Source organism: Cygnus olor, chromosome 1 (assembly GCF_009769625.2).
Source record: "Cygnus olor isolate bCygOlo1 chromosome 1, bCygOlo1.pri.v2, whole genome shotgun sequence".
NCBI classification, from domain to species: Eukaryota; Metazoa; Chordata; class Aves; order Anseriformes; family Anatidae; genus Cygnus; species Cygnus olor.
Genome location: NC_049169.1, coordinates 190,195,910 through 190,216,831, shown reverse-complemented (window position 1 = coordinate 190,216,831; position 20,922 = coordinate 190,195,910). Strand labels below are relative to the sequence as shown.

Here is a 20,922-nt window from a genome sequence, read left to right as displayed (position 1 = left end):
AAGATGCTAGCACTTCACAAATCTGTCCTACGTAAGACGTATGGCTTTTCAGTAAGCCTAGAGAGAGCCCAAGCTTTTACCCTGGAGTCTGGCATATATTAACAGCAATTTCAAAAATGCTGGCTACCTTCTGATCATGCGAGAGTAAGCAAATGATAGCAGAGTCCAGCTGTTTGAACTGCCATCTACATCCAGTTTCTTTATCTATTGCCTTTATTTATTTATTTATTGGCTCTAGTTTTGCTTAGACAATTTGTGCTACAGCCCCTCTCCTCACTGCTGTGAATGGGGATGTGAAATATTTTGCGATCCCCTGAAATGAAGGCTAGCAAAAGACATACTCTAACTGCTGCTTGCTTCTAAGCTTTGTGTTAAAACTGTGATGCCTCTTCCTACCTCTGAGCATATTGTGGTTTTCCTGGAAAACATGGTTACCAGATTAATTTTTGTAACTTTTTGATGGCATACATACACCCAAGCAGTCATGCTTGCCAATGCTTCACTGTCACAGTTTGCAATTTACACAAAAACAAAAAAATAACCAGAGCTTCCAGGTTCAGGCATTTCACTACACAATCATAGAGAGAGAGAGACTATATGCAACTAGATCCTTAAATACTACTAAGCACTACAAAGTATAACTTATAGGACTCTTCTGGAACTACTTACTTAAATGAAGTAGTTCTCTATGGACAATTCTCAGGCCAGTTAATTTTGAAGCTCAGAAGAGCAGTGACAACTTAGTCTTTGTGTTTGGGCCAGAAAATACAACTTTCTTTCAGTTGCATCTCCCTAGAACAGTAGGTCTATAACCTGGAGAAGGATTTTTTTTTTTTTTTAAATCATACATCATTAATTTGCCTGATCCCCTGGGAACATTTTCCTCTTCTGATTACACAGCTGGAGCCACTGGCTCTAAGTTCTTGAATGACAGTTGCAGAACTCAAGCATCTTTCAAAAAAGGCTAATTCTTTCCCGGAAAGAAGGGTGCAGGCTTTGAGCGCTTATCATAGACTTAATCACAGCTGTGTTCTAGCAGCAATCCACATGCCACAGCATGTGAAAAGAGTGAAACTTCAGTCATTAGTTATTTAAAATCTGTACATTTAGCAGCAGCACAGAAGGGACTTGTAGGTGGGAGAACTTCAGAGCTTACAAAGGGAAATGATATGCATAATAAAATTTGGTCTACTTAGCACACATAATAGCCTGACGGCAGTCACTATTCTGAAGGGTCCTTCACAACCTCCTGAACACAACAAGCACAGAGTCATTTGAGCACGTATCAGGTCACTTAAAATATAAGAAAAAAATACGGTCACAGTTCAGCTTGTTACTCATCTTAAATCTAGAAGAAACTCAAACATCTAGTATACATCCCTATGTGTACAGACAGGAGGACTCCGTTCTAACAGAGGACCTGGAATTACTTTTTTTTTTTTTTTTTATTTTAAATAGAAGTGGAGTTTTTCAGAAGTATGTACCATCTGTCCCGGAACACATACTGTATCCTTAAATTAACCATACTCAGGATTGCCAAAATAATTTGGAGGACACTGAAAGACACTGAAAACAGCTGGGAAATAAGCAGGTTTCAAGGTGGGAGGGAGCACAACAAAAACGAGAGTGGATACAAACATACACTGGGAAGTGCTACCATGCACTATGTAAACAAGGCATCAAGAACTGGGCGTTCAGCCAGGACTGGTGCCTGTGTCAAATGCATTTTGTTAAGCAGTGGATTTATCTGCTTATCTTTAACAACTTCCTAGGTATTAGAATAAGAATTTTATGAGTATAGGAAAAGGAGTTACGAGTATAACAAAGTGTCACTCATATTCCCTTGATCTATACAAACCAGATTTAAACTCCCACAGCAGAGTGTAAGCCTGTGGTAAACACTTAGAGCCAGCACGGCTGTTCCATCACAGCATGAACAGTATTAAAACCTTTTGTCAGTACTTCTGCACAGAGCATGAAAGATGCTATGCAAGTCTTGCAGGTGTGACAGATTTTTTTTTCCAATCAGAAGAAGTGCACGTCTCACAATATTTGCTAGTATCTGCATGTGCATGTTGCATCTGTAAACAAATTCCATCAACAGTTCAAAACAACGGACTGCTGAAATTTGTGTAGGTAGCATGCACACCTTTAAAATCTCATTACTCCAACTTCTGAAGGTTACATTCCAAGTATTTCATCTTCTACCTGGCAATGGCTATATACGCTTTCTCTGAAAACATTTATAAGGAAGCAAAAAAGAAATGCTACCTTCTGAAAAGGAAACTATAACATTTCTCACAGTCAAGCTATAAAGGAAAAAAAAAAAACACAAATCTAGAGAGCCCTAACAGTTATCTGTCTGATGCTGTAGCAAACACTGCTGAGCATTAGCAACATAGTGAAGCAATCTACACGCAGGACATATCTGTAGGCCACCCTGATCTACAGATGTAGAGAGAAGTTTCCAGGACTATTCTGTAGTCATCAGGACCCACCTAAATGCTTACATACTAGAGCCGTATTAAATTTCGCAAGTCCACACGATGATGGTGCCACCAATTCTTTCTGGTATTCCACTTTAATCAAGCTATTATAAAATCATAGGAATATTAGCTTGTGGAACGAGTGTTTTAGTGTGAATAAAATCAGTCAGAGATCTATTCTAATTATAAGATCATGGTATCATCAAATTTTGTCTTGGAAGTAACAGGAAAATAAAAGCAACAAATGCAAGCACACAACTACATTTCCTGTTGTCACATTTCAGAAGTAGCCCATTCCTGCATAAAACATTTTAAGCATCTAAAGCATTAAAAATATATCCCTCTTAAGTTCACTTCCTCTGCTGAAGAGTCCACTTCAGTATCATGTCCAATGGGCTTTGGAATAGGCTTGCTGCAAATGTTGGTATTAAATGTTCATTGTGGACAGATGTCCTACTGACTTTCATTGCAGTAACAGTTATGAAGTGAGGTGACAAAGCAAATTCATTTTCCTTGCTCAAGCACTGACTGGTAAATATGTAAGAGCGCATCTACAGTTTCATTGGAAATTGCATACAAAACACTGGAAAGCAGCCAGGCAGATGTTTAGAAGTGACACATTCACAAATTAAAAATTTAACTATTTACAGTCAAGCAAGACTGAACAGCAGAATCAGATCATTTCATTTGCAACACCTGTTAAGCCACAGCTCTGAGTGATAAATACACCTGTGACTTTCATCTCACACAATACCAAAAGCTCAATTCCCACACACTGCTCTTCAGTGATGGGTTGCTACACAGAGCTGAGAGACTAAGAGAAACATAGTACTTTGGCAGATCAGACCCATAGGCTCAGATGAACACAAACAAATGTGTTTGCACCATTTATCTTACCTGTCTAATGACATCTGTCTCAAAGTACAGCTGTTCTGAATACATGATCAAGCTTGTGTTGGCACTTTTCTCCAGTAAAGAGTCTTTCTTTTGCTATAGATAATTACTGCTCTTCACAGCTACAGCAACAGCAAGTAGCATCTAAGAAACACGTGCTGTCGTTTATTTATAAACATGTGATGGAAAGCCTTCCACTTAACAGCGATTTTTTTCCCATGTTAGTTAATGGAATCTGATTAAGAGAATTCTGATGCTAGCTCTTCTGTCTCAAGAGACTGGAAGGCACAGTACAAGGTTTCAGAGATGAAAGGAAACAACATCAGAAGATGCTCTATTCAGCCTGTAACATAACTGCAACAAAACTGATAGGAACAATAACGCTGACATGCAAGGATGTTTACCTTTCACATATATTCTACTAAATCTAGTAAGGTGCATGTATGTGTATCTATTATTTTATCTATTATTACTGACAATGGTTACAAGGAACACGGATATCATTAACACCATATCTACCCATATCAGATCAATAAAACCCACTAGTATGAAGTTCAGACATGCCTACGTAAGGACTCCAAAACAGAGACTGGTGAGTTCCCCAAAAATTCACCTGCCTTATCCGATAGCAGAGTAACCACAAAGACACAAGATTATTGTATTTCACATCTGTTGGTATTTCGATGTATGTGTGTGTGTATACATATAAACATACACACATGCATACACGTACATACACACACATAATTGTTTGATAAAACCGGGTTTTTCTATATCTACGTATCTATAACCAATACCCTCAAAGAAACCTGAGCTGTGACATTTGATTTTGATGGAGCAGAGAAACCGCAGTGTCCTCATCGGAACTTCTTCCCCCAGTTATTCATCCTAGGCAGTGCAATAAATTTAATTAATATTCGGAAGGTTCTCCTGATTCAGTCACTTCGATCGATGCTGTTAATGGTAATGAACTATGGAACAGAGTAAATGGTGAGTGACAACATGCTGAGGCAGCCTTCAATAAACACATGCAAGATTAAACAAACAAACACAAAAAAGCCTTAGAACTTACTGTCCAGAACTTTATGAAGTACTGCAAGACTGTAGCAGCAACAAACAGACAGTACAGTAAGGAATACATTAAAAACAGGAGGAAGAATTTGTAGTTAGAAAATCCCACACAATTATTCACCCTAGAAGGAGGGGAAAGAGAAAGAGGTTACTATGATATACCAAAATAATAATAATAAAAAAAAAAACAGTACACTCAGCTGTTTTTGCAGAGCATAATGTGTATGATGTCAGTGGTATGTCCAAAACAGTTTGGCACTAGTGTTTCAGAAGCATTTTAAGCCATCATTTTGAATGAAGGCCAAGTTAGCTGGGCCCCTCCCACAAATTTTGCTCCCTCCCAAGAATTTCTACAGGACAAGGCATGAGCTGTCAAAGCATTAGATGCAAACAGTCTCTGTAGGAAGCATCTCGCATACTAGGAACTAATGACAGCGATTGCAGAAGATAACACAAATCTCTCCATCAATTTCAGTGGATGTTGCTTTTGTTATAAAAACACTTTCAAGTCAACTACTGATAGCAGTATCTTTGTAACAACAGCAGATAATATTTTTACTGACTACCAGTGAACACAAACTGCAGAAGAGCAACCATCTGAGGGGATGTTATGCATCATCTAGAACCAAGAACTGATTTTCACAATGTAGTGGTTATCGCCTCTTCTGTTGATAACACCACTGAACTAAAAGAAATGCGATTTCTCATAGGTCTTGTTAACTCCATGGTTTCTCTGTATAAGGAAAAACTGTATGGTTTGGGCTGCTGGGCCTGCAATGCTAAGTTGCAACACACATTAGGAACAAAATTTATTTTCACGTAATAAAGACTCAAGAAATTCTGTGAAAATCAAATTTTACTTCAAAGTTTCATTTTCTGAAGCAGGATGAAGGAGCTAATTAATCATTACAAGACTGCCTTTTTTTTTTTTTTTAAATAAACTTACCATGGACAATGGTGGTCCATTTTTAGTACACATCTGAAAAAAGAGCAGAGGTTATTTCCAGCAAGTTAAAGCAAAAAGTGTATTTGCTTTCTAAGACGTATGCTTTTACCTTCTAAAGTTTTTTTTTTAAATTGTAATTTCCTCACTGAAACTTTTTGCAGTTCTTCTCATTCATGCTATGTCTCCACATTACAGCAGCCATCCTTTCAACCAAAAGGACTAAGTGAGATACAAGAGAGTTATGAAGAGAGCCTCTTAAATTAACATGGGGAGCATTACTAAGCAACACTTAAACCATGTTATTTATAGTTCATTAAGCCATGCTAGTCTTACGTGTGCAATGAAAGAAAACAAATCCAAAGGACCCTTCACAGCTGTGTGGATAAGGTATGTCAGCGGGTCATTCATTTCAACTAAGTATACCTTAGGGCTATTTTTGCTACTATTTTGTCTGTTCCTCTCTCGTTTGTTTATGGTAATTGAGGGGAAAAAACAGCACAGTGGGTAAGTTGAATAGTTCATAGGCCATTTTCATCCAGTTTTTGTATAAAGTCGGATGCTAGACATTTCAGACAGACATTCATTTGCTAATAAATTTGATTTTAGCCAAAAGATACGCATTAGGTTCTTTAGTTAAGTAGATTTCCTCAAGCTCAGACATACAAAGTCTCACTCACAGCTTCAGCACCATTACAGACTTTTCTGATGACTCAGAACGAGGTTAGGGAACAACAGTGGTGTCTTTTAAACAGCAAAGACATGCAATTCCACTGTCACTCTTTGAGATAAAGCAGTATTAGTAGCACACATCTGTTTCAAAGCTGCAGAAGCAAGATAAAATAGAAGAGCTCTATAATAACCACATGCTGGTATCTCAGACTTGCCTTTCTTTGCTTTCAACGCCAATTTATTTATTTTTACATAAGCACTGCTTTATAAAGCTGTAAGCATATTGCAGGTTTCCTAGCAAGTTCTGCCATTTTGGTCTACAGGGCTGCAACAATAATAATGCACTAATGGGAGGAACTTTGCTTTCTTGAAATCATGGTATGAAGGGTCTGAGAAGGGAACAAATTGTAAAATCTGCTGTTATGCAGGGGTTGACACACCGATGAAATGAACACACTGAAGTGATAATAGAAGGAAAGAGAAAATCCATCATTTCAGATGCAGTAACTTACATGTCACACGCAGAACAGTGGTGGCAGCGGTCAGGTTTGATTAGCTGGCATCGATCACAGTATCTGATGGCTGCATTCAAGGGGCAAGGGTCAAGTTGTAAGAACTCGGTGAATTTTACAAAGACTTTCCCTCTTAATACAAACTGAATCTTAGACAGCTCCCTCCCAATCACACCTGTTTTCACAGACCTACTCATACAATATATATGTTTGAGTTTTTTAAAGAAACACATAAAAGTATTTAAAACCCTTGTCAATTACTGCTATATGGAGTCCATTTCCATTTACTCATTACCCCCTCAGTTTTCCCGTCCTTCACCCTCTGGCAAGGACCTATCTTTTGTTTTCTTTCACCTCTGGAGAGAGTACCTAGGCATCCCATTGTGAAACTACAATCTTTCAGTAAGCCAACTTTCAACATTAGCCTTCTCTATCCTCTTCAGCAAACAGAGATCTAGCAGACTGTTCAGCAAATTAGCTCTTCCTCATTTTTCCAAGTTATTTTTAAATAAGACTTCAAGCTCTTCTCAATGGAAACAAGACACCAGTACAGTCAGTTTGAAAGGAGGAAGAAAGCCAACACCTACAGCTGAGCAGAACTGCTAAGAGCTGGCAAGAGCTTCCCAGACCACTCCAGGGACTGGGATTCCCTCAGAGGGAGGTTTGTATTCAAAAAAAGCCAGGTATCCATAGACTTTGTTTGAAAAGACACAGTCGACTTTGGTGACTACTATCCTAAATATTTTATATTTTTGGAGAAAAATACAACATTCCTAGTTTCAAGAAAGAGAAACAGGTATATTTAAAAAATACATACATATGTATAAGACAACAGTTTCACAGATCATTCATATATAACTTGGAATAAAAATGTTTATACATATTAAAGCTCTGTACTGAATTATAGATGGGAGTGAAATAACATTTGATCCTTCTTAAATTCTAGCTTTAACTATGAAGTTTCTGCTCCCACAGAATTGATATAGCTCAGAAAAAGTAGTTTAAAGGGGGATATAAATGATTGTAAAATTAAGTGTAAAGTTTAATTTTCATCTATTTCCAGATGTATTTCTTTTCAGTGGTTATTTTTTGTAGCCAGAAGTAGAGATAAATGTCATCTGTTTGCTCACAAGAAGAGGAATTTTTTTTTTTTTTTTGAAAAAGTTATTCCACGTACTGGCTGTATGTAGAGATCCCCAGACAAAGGACTCGAGTTTTTCGTGGTGGGAAAACAAAACAAAACAAAACACACCACAAGGTCATGGCCTTTGCAGTACATGCTTAATAGATTATTCATTAACATCAAATGAATCTCACCAAATTAAACTAAGCAGCTTCAGAATCACAAAATTATCTTTGTATCTCACCTCGTGATGCTGTTGTCGTATAGATAGGCAAGTCTTTAGCAGCTCTTCTCAGAATCTCCTGCTGGGATTCTGGTCTCTCTTCCTTCTCATATTGTTCTTTATCAGCTTTTGACAAGCAGAACTGGGAAGGAAAAAGACAGAATGAAGGGATAAGAACAATTATTACTTTGTGTCCTACTCAAGTTCCAAGGAGAAGACCTTATGTATCTTAATCCTGTCTCTGGGTGACCCCTGACCTCCTCCTTCCCCCTGAATGCTACAGGAGACCCTCAAAACTACATGATGGTCCTGAGCATATTTTAAAGAGAATCACCTTTGTCTATGTTCCATTATCTGCTTCATTTTCCCTTCAACACAAAGGAAGCCAGAAGCTCAGGGGAGTTTTAAGAAGGTGGAACTTAACTCTTGATGAGAGTAAATGTAAGTGACAGGAGACTAAAGTTCTTTTATCCCACTTTGACTTAGAGAGGGGCATAAGCCAGAGAAAATAGTGAAGAGGGTGTGTGTGGAGTTGGGGGTGGCGACAAGGAACTTTTCATTGCTTCCTCACAGAATTTGAGAGAGTTTAAATGGACTTTTTACTTGGGAGTAGTCAGCACTGGTTTCAAAATCCCTAACCTGTATTGGAAGCAACTTCAACAAAGCTTGTACAGTTTCAGAGTTAGAAACCTTGGTGTAGTATGAGGACCATTCCTGTTGAAGCCTTACTAAAATGTAAAGCTTTACCAGTATAACCTGGAGAGCTTCTACTCACTTGCAAAAAACTTTGGTATCCACTGAAATTACAGCTTTACCATTAAGCCCCACAAAACCCAGTGTGCTGACGAGTCCCTATGGAGTGGGGGCTGAACTCACAATTTCCTCTGGTATTTTCTATTCTGAAGCACTTTTAAACTCTGAGCTTCCCACAAGGACTACAAGAACCCTTTTTATGAGCACACATAGACAAAGTATTCATAGCAGTGAGTGGAAAATGCTGTGTGTGCAGCTGGAACAAAAATTGGCTTAGTGTGGCTTAACATGAACATATTTTCCTACCAAGAATATGTATATGACTAGTTCACATGGATTTTCATCTCATCGTGTACTTTTTCCACTTTTGGATTTGAGTCGGTTGGCAAGCAACAGTGAAGACTCGACTTACAGAAAAGGAGGAAGCAGTAAGACGTTGCTGTAATTTCTCAGTGTTATTTCCCAATCTAGAATGCAAATAAATTGCCCCATATCCCACAGAATCTAATTGTCACCTGTTACATATGGTAGCATTCCAGTTATTGAGCCTACCCATCATTAAAGGGTGAAACATGAAGCATTGTTTCCTTTTAAATAATCAGAAATTAGTATCAATCTATGCAAAGAATGAAAATGAAGTTTAATACTTTAGTCATCATCAAGAGCTTGACCTCTTTTTTTTTTTTTTTTTTAAATCTGTCTCTAAGCTAAAAGCCTAGGTATTTACTGAAATATGAAAACTGGAGATGCTCACGTCAAAAACTTAAGACAGATCTGAAGCATCATGCCTTACTCCCTATTGCCTTTTTTCTTTAAGAGTCTGCTAGGGTAGAAAATGGCTGTCTCCATGACCTGCAATCAAGCAGAGGTCGCATTTACGAAATGCTACTTCTAGATGACACTTCTATGGCAAGTCATTGATGTACAGGAAGGGAACCAAAACACAAAATTTAAAACCTCTTGATTTTTTCCAAGTAGCATAATAATAAACCCTAAAAAAAAAAAATGAATAAGGATTTTGGTTTTCTGAAGTAATTATTTCTGTTCTAATTTCAGAAATTAAAAGGGACATGAAACCACAGATTTGCTAGACAATGGCAGGATATGTATGTTGAAAGACATCAAAAGTTGTCTATTACCACACAGCTAACAGAATTTCCAATCAGGTTCCACTAGTTCTTACCGAAAACAGAAAGAGTCCCTTCGTTTCCTTCCTCTTTCTGGATCTAATAACGTTGATTGTTCTTTCTTATGACAAACGTACAGGGATTACACTAGAACAACAGCAGCTGCAGGATCTTTTTTTAGTTCAATAGTGTGATCACAGGATGATATTTGTTTTGCAAGAATGGCTAACTTCAATGACTAAAAATATATACATTTACACTTTCATACAATGAGGAGATTCTGAAGTCTGGTTTTAAATAAAAAAAACCTGCAAAAATTACTCACTGATACATGAACAGAAGGGACTTTCCCAGAGAGAGAAAAAAAGAGTGTTCCCTGAGTTGCTTTTTTTCCCTATGAAATAATTGTATTGATCTGATCTATACCCACACTTAATATAGGAAACATTCCTTATGTGCCATATGCTGAAACCATCCCTTTCAGTCAACGAATATCAAAACCTTGCTACAACATTACTGCAACTACAGGGTAAGTACTGTCAGAAATTGTTTTCTACTACTGAAGAACCCAAGCAGACAGTGAAAGTTATTAGACTGCTATAGGAGCAGCCCAAGTTCACACACCTTACAAAAACTACAGTTGCAACCACATCGTAACCAGCTAACCTGCTTAACATTATCATTTGCCTACAGAACCATCCCACATAAAGACAAATCATACCACCTTGAAGACATTTCAGGATGAAATGTCCTTGACTTTTTTCTCCTCTGCATTTGTAGGCTTAACTATTCAGTACTACTCTTTTCACTTAACTAAAATGCAGAATAGTCTTTAGCTTTTTTCATTTTGTATCTTAGAAAGCTGCAGAATATCTAAGACATAATTATGCACTACAGAGCAGTGTTTGCTTTTCCATAGAAGCATAGTTTTAACTCTTTACAAAAATGTTTAAAACTGACATTAGCAATGAAAGTCAGTCTTGCCAAAAATAGAATAAAAATGCAACTCCCACAGTGCAAACAAAGACTTAAACAGTTTATCCAGTTTAAAAGCTTTTTAAAACCAAGGGAAGTATTTTAAATTTGGTGCTACCATCTCATCCCTACATATACGTGCCTGAGGGAAAGTAGAAAACAAGGTAATTCATTTCAGGCTTATTACTACGTTTTCCTACTTGAAGGTCAAAACTATCTAAAAAATACAAAAATGCAGTCATTGGAGGTATCGATTTTAAAAAAATGTCAGAAGTCAAACAAACTACATCCTAGCAAAGCACTGTATTCCCAAATTTACTTTTTTGTCTTACTACTTTTGCACATACACATGACTGTCAAGCTTGAGATGAATTAAACACATTTAATATAAGGAAATGCCATTATACAAAGCATGCAGTATTTTAGGAGTAATCTGATGATTTGCATTCATGATATGCTGTCAAGCTGTTCTATTTTAGATAATGAGAAGGGAAAGGTGAATCATGCATTACTGCAAACAAGTTTCATCACTGAAAACAGTTCATCTATTTATAAAAAAGCATTGACATTTTTCTAACGTCAGATTTACCTCATTGGAGGGGGATGCAGGAGATGTGAAAATTGTCTTCCAATACGACCATACAAACATGACAAATGACAGATGAAAAACCACAAGGTACACAACTGCAATAAAATACAAATAAAAATTTGGTGAATATAGCTGAAGAGAGCAAGAGATAAAACCCCTGATTTTTGATGAGGGCTACACTATGACATTATGAATCAGCTGATAAGTTATATTAAACCTTTTGCCTGGGTAAATTTAGCACTCTGGCAGTGCCCACTTGGAAAAAAAAAAAAAAAAAGAACACAAAAAGCCTCCATAACACCACCAACAAATCACTAAATGTCATAGTTGCTATTCATCAAGGAAATAATATGTTTTTATGTAAGATTCTACAGCAGATTTTGAAGGGAAAAAAAAAACACAAAAAACCAGAAGTGAATACAGTTTCACCTAAGGCATGCAAGTGATTAACCTGTTTAGATAAAGATGCTACAATTCTACTCTAGATTATGTGATAACTGGCCTACAGAGATCAATTTAATTTTTTAGTATGCATCAAGAGATGTACTTCTAATAGAAACAGCATAGTACTGTGCCATTGTAGAATGTACTGGTTTTCAATAGGAGTAAAAACCCCAAACCAAGAAGAGAGAGGACTAAACTCCAAGATGAGACTTTGCTATGAGTTAAAACTGTTTGGAAATCTTATTTCAAATCTTCAGAGGAACATAACTTGGAAGAGTCCTGCTACTACAGCCACCATGGCAATAACAAGTGGTATGGAGTCCCATCAATCTATGAATGGATGTGTGTGATATAGTTGCCTTAAATACCAAAGGCTCAGACCTTATGACCAAGGAAGCTTCTTCCAATCTTGTTTCCTCTAATGGTTTCTTTTACCATTTGTAAAGAGGAAAAGGATCGGTCACGCCAGATCAGCAAGTCTTAGAAAATGTCATGCCAAATATTTACATTATCTTCATTTCTTTAGTTGCAATAAGAAGGAAACCTGACCTACTGTCCTATGCAGATACAGAGTTCTTTAAGAAGCCATATTACATACTTCATGGATTGCAGAACAGACCCTACACTTAAGGAACTTTCAGCAGTTCAAAAAAAACCAACAAACAACAGGTACAGAGTCACAGCAGGCATAGTCTTAATTTATCATCTTTCAGGATTTTTACTGTTCACTACAGTGAAAAGAACAAAACCAACCAACCACACAAACAAATCAAACTTAAGCTTCCTTCAGAGAATTCTGCTTTTTCTCTTTGCCTCTGACTCCTCCAACTTCATAGATCTGGCAAATTTTCAACTGTGGAAGCAAGAAGCAAAGCCTTTTTCTAAAACCATCCTAAAATTGTCACTTGAATCCTATTTCTGATAGGAAAGAACCTGTGTTTCACTATGCTAGGCGCTATATAATTAGAAACTGTGTTCTATTAAAAACATACTATATACATTCAAACATAACACGGTTAGGCAATTAAAAAGTGAGAAATCTGCAAAAAAGCAGAAAGACCTAAAATCTTAGTGGAAACAGCTGAACAAATCAAAGCTTTGGGGGAGAAAAGGGTGAGAGGAGTAGAATAGGAGGAAAGAGAAAACAAGATATAGTGGAGGGAAGGGCATGGCAAAACTCAGTTGCACAGTAAACAGTTAAATTCTGTCCATAAAACTCACCCCCAGAATCCAATCCCTTTATGGGTACCAGTACCACTCTGGACACTACTCCCTAGAGCATCTCACAGCGGTTTCAAATATAAATATAAGCTGGCTTCATTCCTAGTCAGTTATTTTCTTGTAATTCGAAGACATGAAAAAAACATCAAATACCTCAAACCCCAATATCTGCTATTTTTGAGTTGTGATGAAGTCCCAGCTAAGCTAGGGCGTCCAGGATTCCTGGTGCCATGCTGTGACCAAGCGAAGTGACTTCGCTTTAAAGGCACTGGTGCACATTAGACCCTAAGTTATGCCCTCGGGAGGACGATGTCATAAGATACGCTCTTAACATCCTCCTGAAGCATGCTAAGCCTTCCTCAGATTCACCCCTCACAATTTTTCCTGCATCATTCTTAACACCACTTTAAGGACAGAGTAGGATTACAGAGCTAATAATACTCAACAGAACTAAATTATATTGTGGAGAGATTGAGAGCTGACTGTTCTACTATCCTAATGGATAAAAATCTATGCAAGAATATGAAAATACAAAGACACAGAAACAGCCTTAAAGGGATGAAGGAATCATCAGCAATTGAATTACGGGTTGTAATTAAAAACCTGCAGTAAAAGGATTTGAACAGAGCACAATGAAAAATGGTGTAAAATATATTTGCTGGTATACGTATTATTTATTTACATTGCAACATTTACTAGTGCTTTGGCCATTTGACTCTCCAGGTGGTATTTCCTGGCTATGGGAAGTTAGTTTGTAAGAACTTTATGAAACTTGGAACTTTTATTTCAAATGAAAAAACAACATTTCATTTTAAGATCAGCCTCCACTGTAAAGAAATACGTGCATGCAGGGTGCCTGTGACATGCCATAGAACTGGAAGTGCAAAATGTGTGCAAGAGAAAAAAGCCTAACAGGCAGCTTTCAAAGATACTGTTCTCATTAATTAATCAAGCATTTGTCTTCTCTGGTAGATTTAAGAAAGCCTGCTTCGATCAGGCAGGCACTGCATTTGAATTAAAGACAAAGATACGGCTACACTACACCACCATCACTGCTCTGCCAGGCTTCTTTAACACAGACATGAATCTTGCCTTTCTGAAAGAAACTAGAAAGCAAAACTTTACTTCTAGTAAAACCAGACAGTAAAAGCACAGCAGCAACCTGCACAATTTTGGGATGTCTTCATGAAGCCCAGCTGTGCATTGCGATGTGAAAACCCAGGCTAAGACACAGCTTCCGTCTTGAACAGCTTACGGTTTACTTTGGAGGTTTTCCCACTCTTTCACCTCTTTAAAAGATGAAAGAGAACAGACTCTATCAAGTTTCCTTCTTTTTACAGTTTTCTCCTGGATGCTCCCCACCAGGAAATAAAACGGTGGGTTACCTCCAAGTTCTGTGCTCTTTTGCAAAAATATTTCAGAGATGAAAGCCTCTTACCAGCGGTCTCACACCCTGAACACAGCCTTCAGTGGATGATGAAACTGCCAATCTATGCTTAGCATAAAATCATGATAACCACTCTTACGCTCCCACTTAAGCTGAAATGAACTTCCAAATATCCCTAGAGTTTGGGGTTCTACGGGGAAGAAAGCCTAAAGTCTTACAAAAAAAACAGCATTTTGAACTTCTGAAATTGAATGATCCTCTAGCCTAGTTTTTGTTCACAATTAAAAGCAGCAAGCATGCTGGAATTTCTCTGGTGAGTTTGAATCTCTATAAATACTACCCACTGTGACGTATACTTGCCAAACACAGTAATAAGGCTTAAGGAAAGTTTGTAAAAACAAGGCCTTAACCGCTTAACCTGGAAATTTAAAATTATAACGTGCAGTCACCTTTGAAACGGCTGTGTTTTTTGCACAGTTCTAAGCAGTCCTGAGGAATGGGGCTCTGAGGAATCTGGTAAGCTGTTTGGAAAACAGCAAAGAGTACAACAATCCTTCCTCTTCCAAAAATCTTGCTGGGCAGAGGTTGCAAGGAGGATAGTAAGATAAATATTCATCGTTCCTTCAGGATGAAACAGAAAATGGACTGCTGCAGTTCCTTCCCTCTTCTCCCTCTTCTGTTCTCAGATGGTACCCATTTAAAAATATTTGCAAACCTAAATCATAGTTACTTTACTCACGGGTCTTGTCTTCATCCCAAGTGGTACTATGAGCTCAGCAGACTCAACCTCACAATATTTAACTTGTTTCTTCGCAATGATCTACTTACTACAGAGAGCTTACATATAAAGAAATACATTTAAATTCTATGTCCCTTAAGACTTGAGTGCAACAAAACTATTTACATTAATAAATAATTATTATATGTTACCTTTTTCTGCAGTTGAAGAAATAGTAACTGGAAGAGAAAAAAAAGATATATGGTAAGTAAATCTGTATTGAATCAAAAATGTGGTTAAAAGTGAGACACAAGATAGCTGACTTGTTCCAAATCATGTATCAGGTGTTAATAAAGCCTCCCTGCCCAACTCTGGGTAAAACAGGACTAAGTATTCCTCCTGCCAGCCCCTGAGACTTGGTGAGTCAGTGGAAGGGCTGAATAGGTCCAGTTCTCTGCTCTAACCAGCAGAGGAGGAGCACACTCCTTTCCACAGCCATTAGTTAGATCATAATTTATACATGTTGCCCTTCAGATATGCACCCAGCACATTTTCTGGAGCACATCAACATCCAGGCCAACCTGTTTTATTTCCCCACCCCCCGACCCAAATTCTTGAGACAGTTGAAATCTCCCCACTTCCTCCTCTTCTGCACCTTCATTTCTTTTTATCCCAACACCAAATTCTTTTGCTCAAATCTATCTTGCATGCGCTCTGACCGGTACATCCTCTTGCTCTCAGGCTTCTCTGAAACCTTTGGAGTTCATTCTTCAGTTAGGCAAGACACTGATCAGAGAGCAGCTGTACTTGCCGGGTCACTTTGTTCATACCACTCTCCTTGCCGAGTCTCTTCCCTAGACACTGAATTCCTGAAATTCAGTGACGAAAGGATCTTTTCCTGGCTCTTCACCCGATACAGCAAATTTAAGTTTCTGGCCATCAACACGAGCAAAAGGTCAACAGGGCGTGCCCTGCCTACTGCCATTCACCTCACTCCACATCGTCTCCTCTCTCTCAGCACTGACGTTTGTCCAGTCACCAGTCTGCATGTCAGCTCAAAGGAGCTTTTCCCCGATGCACATTGGAGAACTAAATCCGCAGGGCTTCAGTATGCGTTACAGGCTTCGTTCCACAGAGCTACTTTGGTCACACAGGTAGCATGTGCCTCACTTAGCTGTAGATATCTATAGCAAAGGGGTCTGCAACCCTATTACACAACCGTGCCTCCTTATAGCACGCAGAGACGTACTGAGGTGATACCTCGATGTACAGATGAGCCCTTTTTGTTCAGATTTTGATTTTTTTCCTCTCTCCTTAAAATACATGCTCAGCAGCCTGTCTGTCCACAGAAGCCTCTAGCTTCAAGCTAAAGGAGGTTAACCCTAAAGAAAAGCAAATTTCACATTAGTTAGCGCGTATTAGATGTGCATACTTGCACAGCCTCCTCCTGTGTTTCTGTCTAGAACAGGGACATAATCCAAACAAAAAACTAAGTACAAAACTAAACTGAGCCAAATTTCACAGAATCACAGATTTGAAGGGGTTGGAAGGGACATCGAAAGATCATTGGGTCCAACCCCCCTGCCGAAGCAGGCTCCTTAAAGCAGGTTGCCCAGGTAGGCGTCCAGACGGGCCTTGAATATCTCCAGAGAGGGAGACTCCACAACCTCCCTGGGCAGCCTGTTCCAGTGCTCTGTCACCCTCACCGTGAAGAAGTTCTTTCGCATCCTGGTGTGGAACTTCCTGTGCTCTATCTTGTGGCCATTGCCCCTTGTCCTGTCCCCACAAACCACTGAGAAGAGGTTGGCCAAATCCCTCCATCTCCCACACCTCAGGTATTTGTACACTTCGATAAAATCCCCTCTCAGTCTTCTCTTCTCCAGGCTGAACAGACCCAGGTCTCACAGCCTTTCCTCATAGGGAAGATGCTCCAGGCCCCGTAGCATCTTTGTGGCCCTCCGCTGGACTCTTTCCAGGAGTTCCCTGTCTTTTTTGTACCGGGGAGCCCAGAACTGGACACAGTACTCCAGGTGAGGCCTGACCAGGGTGGAGTAGAGGGGGAGGATCACCTCCCTTGACCTGCTGGCCACACTCCTTTTAATGCACGCCAGGATCCCATTGGCCCTCTTGGCCGCGAGGGCACACTGCTGGCTCACGGTCAACCTGTCGTCCGCCAGGACCCCCAGGTCCTTCTCCTCAGAGCTCCTCTCCAGCAGGTCTGTACTGATACATCCGGTTGTTCCTTCCCAGGTGCAGTACTCTACACTTGCTCTTATTAAACCTGATTTGGTTTATTCCTGCCCATCTCTCCAGCTGGTCCAGGTCTCGCTGAATGGCGGCACAACCTTCTGGCGTGTCAGCCACTCCTCCCAGCTTCGTGTCATCGGCGTACTTGCTGAGGGCAGGCACTATTCCCTCATCAAGGTCGTCGATGAAGATGTTGAACAAAACCGGACCCAGCACCGACCCCTGGGGAACGCCGCTAGTCACAGGTCTCCAGCTGGACTCTGCGCCACCGATCACCACCCTCTGAGCTCGGCCGGTCAGCCATTTCTCAACCCACCTAACTGTCCACTCCTCTATCCCACACTTTCTCAGCTTTGCTATCCAGATGTCATGGGAGACAGTATCGAAAGCCTTGCTAAAGTCAAGGTAGATGACATTGACTGATCTGCCCCCATCTACCCAGCTGGTGATGTCACCATAGAAGGCAACGAGGTTGGTCGAGCACGACTTCCCCTTGGTAAATCCATGCTGACTACTCCTCATAACATTCTTCTCTTCCAATTGCTTGGAGATGACATCCAGAACAAGCTGTTCCAACACCTTTCCAGGGACAGAGGTGAGACTGACTGGCCTGTAGTTTCCCAGATCCTCCTTCTTGCCCTTCTTGAAGACTGGAGTGACATTGGCTATCCTCCAATCTTCAGGCACCTCTCCTGTTCTGCAGGACCTTTCAAAGATGATAGAGAGCGGTTCGGCGATCACCTCTGCCAACTCCCTTAGCACATGTGGATGCATCCCATCGGGAACCATGGATTTGTGTGTGTTGAGCCCACTCAGGCGCTCCCCAGCTACCCTCGGGTCAACCACGGGAGAGCCCTCCATTTCCCAGCCCCTTTCTCCCCCCACCAGGGTCGAGGAGTCCTGGGGGGGAGTCCTTAAAGCAAAGACTGAAGCAAAGAAAGCATTCAGTATCTCCGCCTTCTCGGCATCTCTCGTTACCAGGACACCCCCCTCGTTCAGCAAGGGACCTACATTATCCCTAGTCTTCCTTTTACTGTTTACATACTTAAAAGTTAATAAGAAAGGGTTTTTTTTTTTTTATCTCTTTTGCAAGCCTCATCTCTAGGTGGGCTTTAGCCTTCCTCATCGCATCCCTGCAGGCCCTGACAACACTTCTATACTCTTCCCAAGAGGACAGGCCCTTTTTCCACATTTCACAGACCTTCCTCTTCCTTTTGATCTTATCGATTAGCTCCTTGCTCATCCACGCAGGTTTCCTGCCCCCCTTCCCCAATTTCCTACTCTTAGGGATGCACCGATCCTGAGCTTGGAAGAAGTGCTGTTTAAATGTAGCCCAGCTCTCACAAGCACTCTTGCCTTCTAGCAACCTAGCCCAGGAGATACTTCCAAGCAGGTCCCGGAAGAGTTCAAAGTTGGCTCTTCAAAAGTCCAGGGTAGCAATCCTGCTTTTAGCCTTACTTCTTCCACCAAGTTCCATCTTGAACTCCACCATCTCGTAGTCGCTGCATCCCAAGCTGCCCCCAACCTTCACATCCCTAACAAGCCCATCCCTGTTGGTAAGGACAAGGTCCAGAAGCACCCCCCGCCTCGTCGGCTCCTCCACCACCTGCGTCAGAAAATTGTCTTCAACGCATTGTAGGAACCGTTTGGACTGCTCGTGCCTGGCTGAGTTGCATACCCAACAGATGTCTGGATAATTGAAGTCCCCCATGAGAACCAGCGTCCGTGATCATGAGGCTACTACCAGCTGTTTGTAGAAGGCCTCATCAACCACATCCTCCTGATCTGGTGACCTGTAGTACATCCCCAAAACAGTGTCTCCCATATCAGCCCACCCCTTAATTCTCACCCACAAGCTCTCCCCTTGTCCTTCACCCTCTCCCAGGTGGAGCTGGGTACACTCTAATTGCTCCCTCACATAAAGGGCAACACCACCCCCTCGCTTCCCCAGCCTGTCTTTCCTAAAAAGTACATAGCCCTCCATGGCAGCGTTCCAGTCATGCGAGCTGTCCCACCACGTCTCTGTGATCGCAACGAGATCGTGGCCCTGCGACTGAACACAGATCTCGAGCTCATCCTGTTTATTTCCCATGCTCCACGCATTGGTGTACAGGCACTTGAGGGAAGCAGCGGGCGCAGTTACCTCTGGAGGGATGCAAGAAGATGATTCTGGATGGGGTATCGGGATCATTACCATCTCTGAGGAGCCCTCAGACAATCCTATGGGACAACTCAGAGGTGCTTCCCTTCTGCCTTCAACAGTGACAGCAGTGACAACTTCCCCCAGCCCTTCTCTGTCACTTGTAGCTCCTCTCCCTTCCCCCATCAACCCTAGTTTAAAGCCCTGGTAATAAGCCCAGAGAGCTTGCTCCCCAACACACTCGTGCCCCACTTGCTGAGTTGGAGGCGGTCATCAGCCCACATACCCGGCTTCTCAAAGGACTGACCAAGATCGAAATACCCAAATCCCTGGTCCGGACACCACCCCCTCAACCAGTCATTTACCTGTCCCGTTCTCCTCCTTCTTTCTGGGTCCCAGCCACTCAGCAGGAGGACAGAGGAAAACACTACCTGCACCCCCGATCCCTTCAACATCCTTCCCAGGGATGCAAAGTCCTTTTTAATATACCTCATTTTTCTAGTTGCAGCTTCCCTGGATCCAATCTGAATGACAAGAGGATAGTAGTCCTCCAGTTTAATGAGTTGTGGCAGAGCCTTCCTAACGTCTCTGACACGTGCCCCAGGAAGACAGCACACCTCTCTGGATAGATTGTCTGGTCAACAAATGGGAGCCTCAGTGCCCCTGAGGAAGGAGTCTCCTATCACTAAGACTCTCCGTTCTTTTTTTGTGGCACTGGTTGTGATGCAGCGCCCCGTCCGGTCCCGATCCCTATGCTGAGTACTTCCCCCAATGTTGACACACTTCTCCGGGTTGCTTCCTGGGTTCGGACTACTGTCCAGACCCTCAACCTTTTCCTTTTCCTCCCTAAGAGCCTCAAATCTATTTCCCAAGGACACCATGGGGGTTGGTGACATCGTGGGTGTCGGGGGCTAATGTCGTCTTCTGCTGCGAGCAGAAAGGGGTCCAGCCCCTTTTCTCTTGTGGGTGGTCAAGCCCTCTGTCCTGCATGTGATCTGCTGGGTCAGCTTCTACCGCTGGCAGGGACATAGGAGGGGGCTGCACGGTATCAGCAGGGGCAGGTTGACACCTCCTGTCTGTTACCCTCAGAGACTCCCAGGAGCCCCTCAGGCTGCCGATTTCTTGCTGCAGCCCAGCCACCTGCTCAAGGAGTTCCTTAAGCACGGCACACCTGTACCCAAGACAGCCTTTTCCTCCCTCAGGACCCAGGTGGGTCTCCAGATACCGGAGCTCCCCACAGTCACCTGTCTGGACTGCCACTTCCCCCCTCAGGAGATCCACCTGAGTGCCCACATGAGTCCGGAGAGGCAGCATCTCCTCCGTTTGGGTTGCCGCCTCGGACCGGCCGCTGCGACGGGTGCCCACCATGGTGAGGTCTAGGTGCAACGAGGAAGCGT

General features: G+C 41.3%; 1 protein-coding gene across 7 annotated transcripts in view; it reads right to left on the bottom strand.

The window, feature by feature from the left end:
* Positions 1 to 20,922, bottom strand: part of ZDHHC20 (zinc finger DHHC-type palmitoyltransferase 20) — a 51,694-nt gene that overhangs the window by 10,365 nt on the left and 20,407 nt on the right. For 3 of the 7 annotated variants that reach the window (XM_040544005.1, XM_040544007.1, XM_040544008.1), the window contains 5 exons: positions 11,369 to 11,463; positions 7,946 to 8,066; positions 6,579 to 6,648; positions 5,398 to 5,430; positions 4,453 to 4,573 (listed from right to left, as the gene is read on the bottom strand). In XM_040544005.1, the coding sequence (XP_040399939.1) occupies positions 4,453 to 4,573; positions 5,398 to 5,430; positions 6,579 to 6,648; positions 7,946 to 8,066; positions 11,369 to 11,463 (440 nt within the window). Of the gene's footprint in view, positions 1 to 4,452; positions 4,574 to 5,397; positions 5,431 to 6,578; positions 6,649 to 7,945; positions 8,067 to 11,368; positions 11,464 to 15,350; positions 15,378 to 16,127; positions 16,257 to 20,922 lie in introns of those variants that run through there. The other 4 variants (XM_040544012.1, XM_040544010.1, XM_040544011.1 and 1 more) reach the window with 4 other exon arrangements.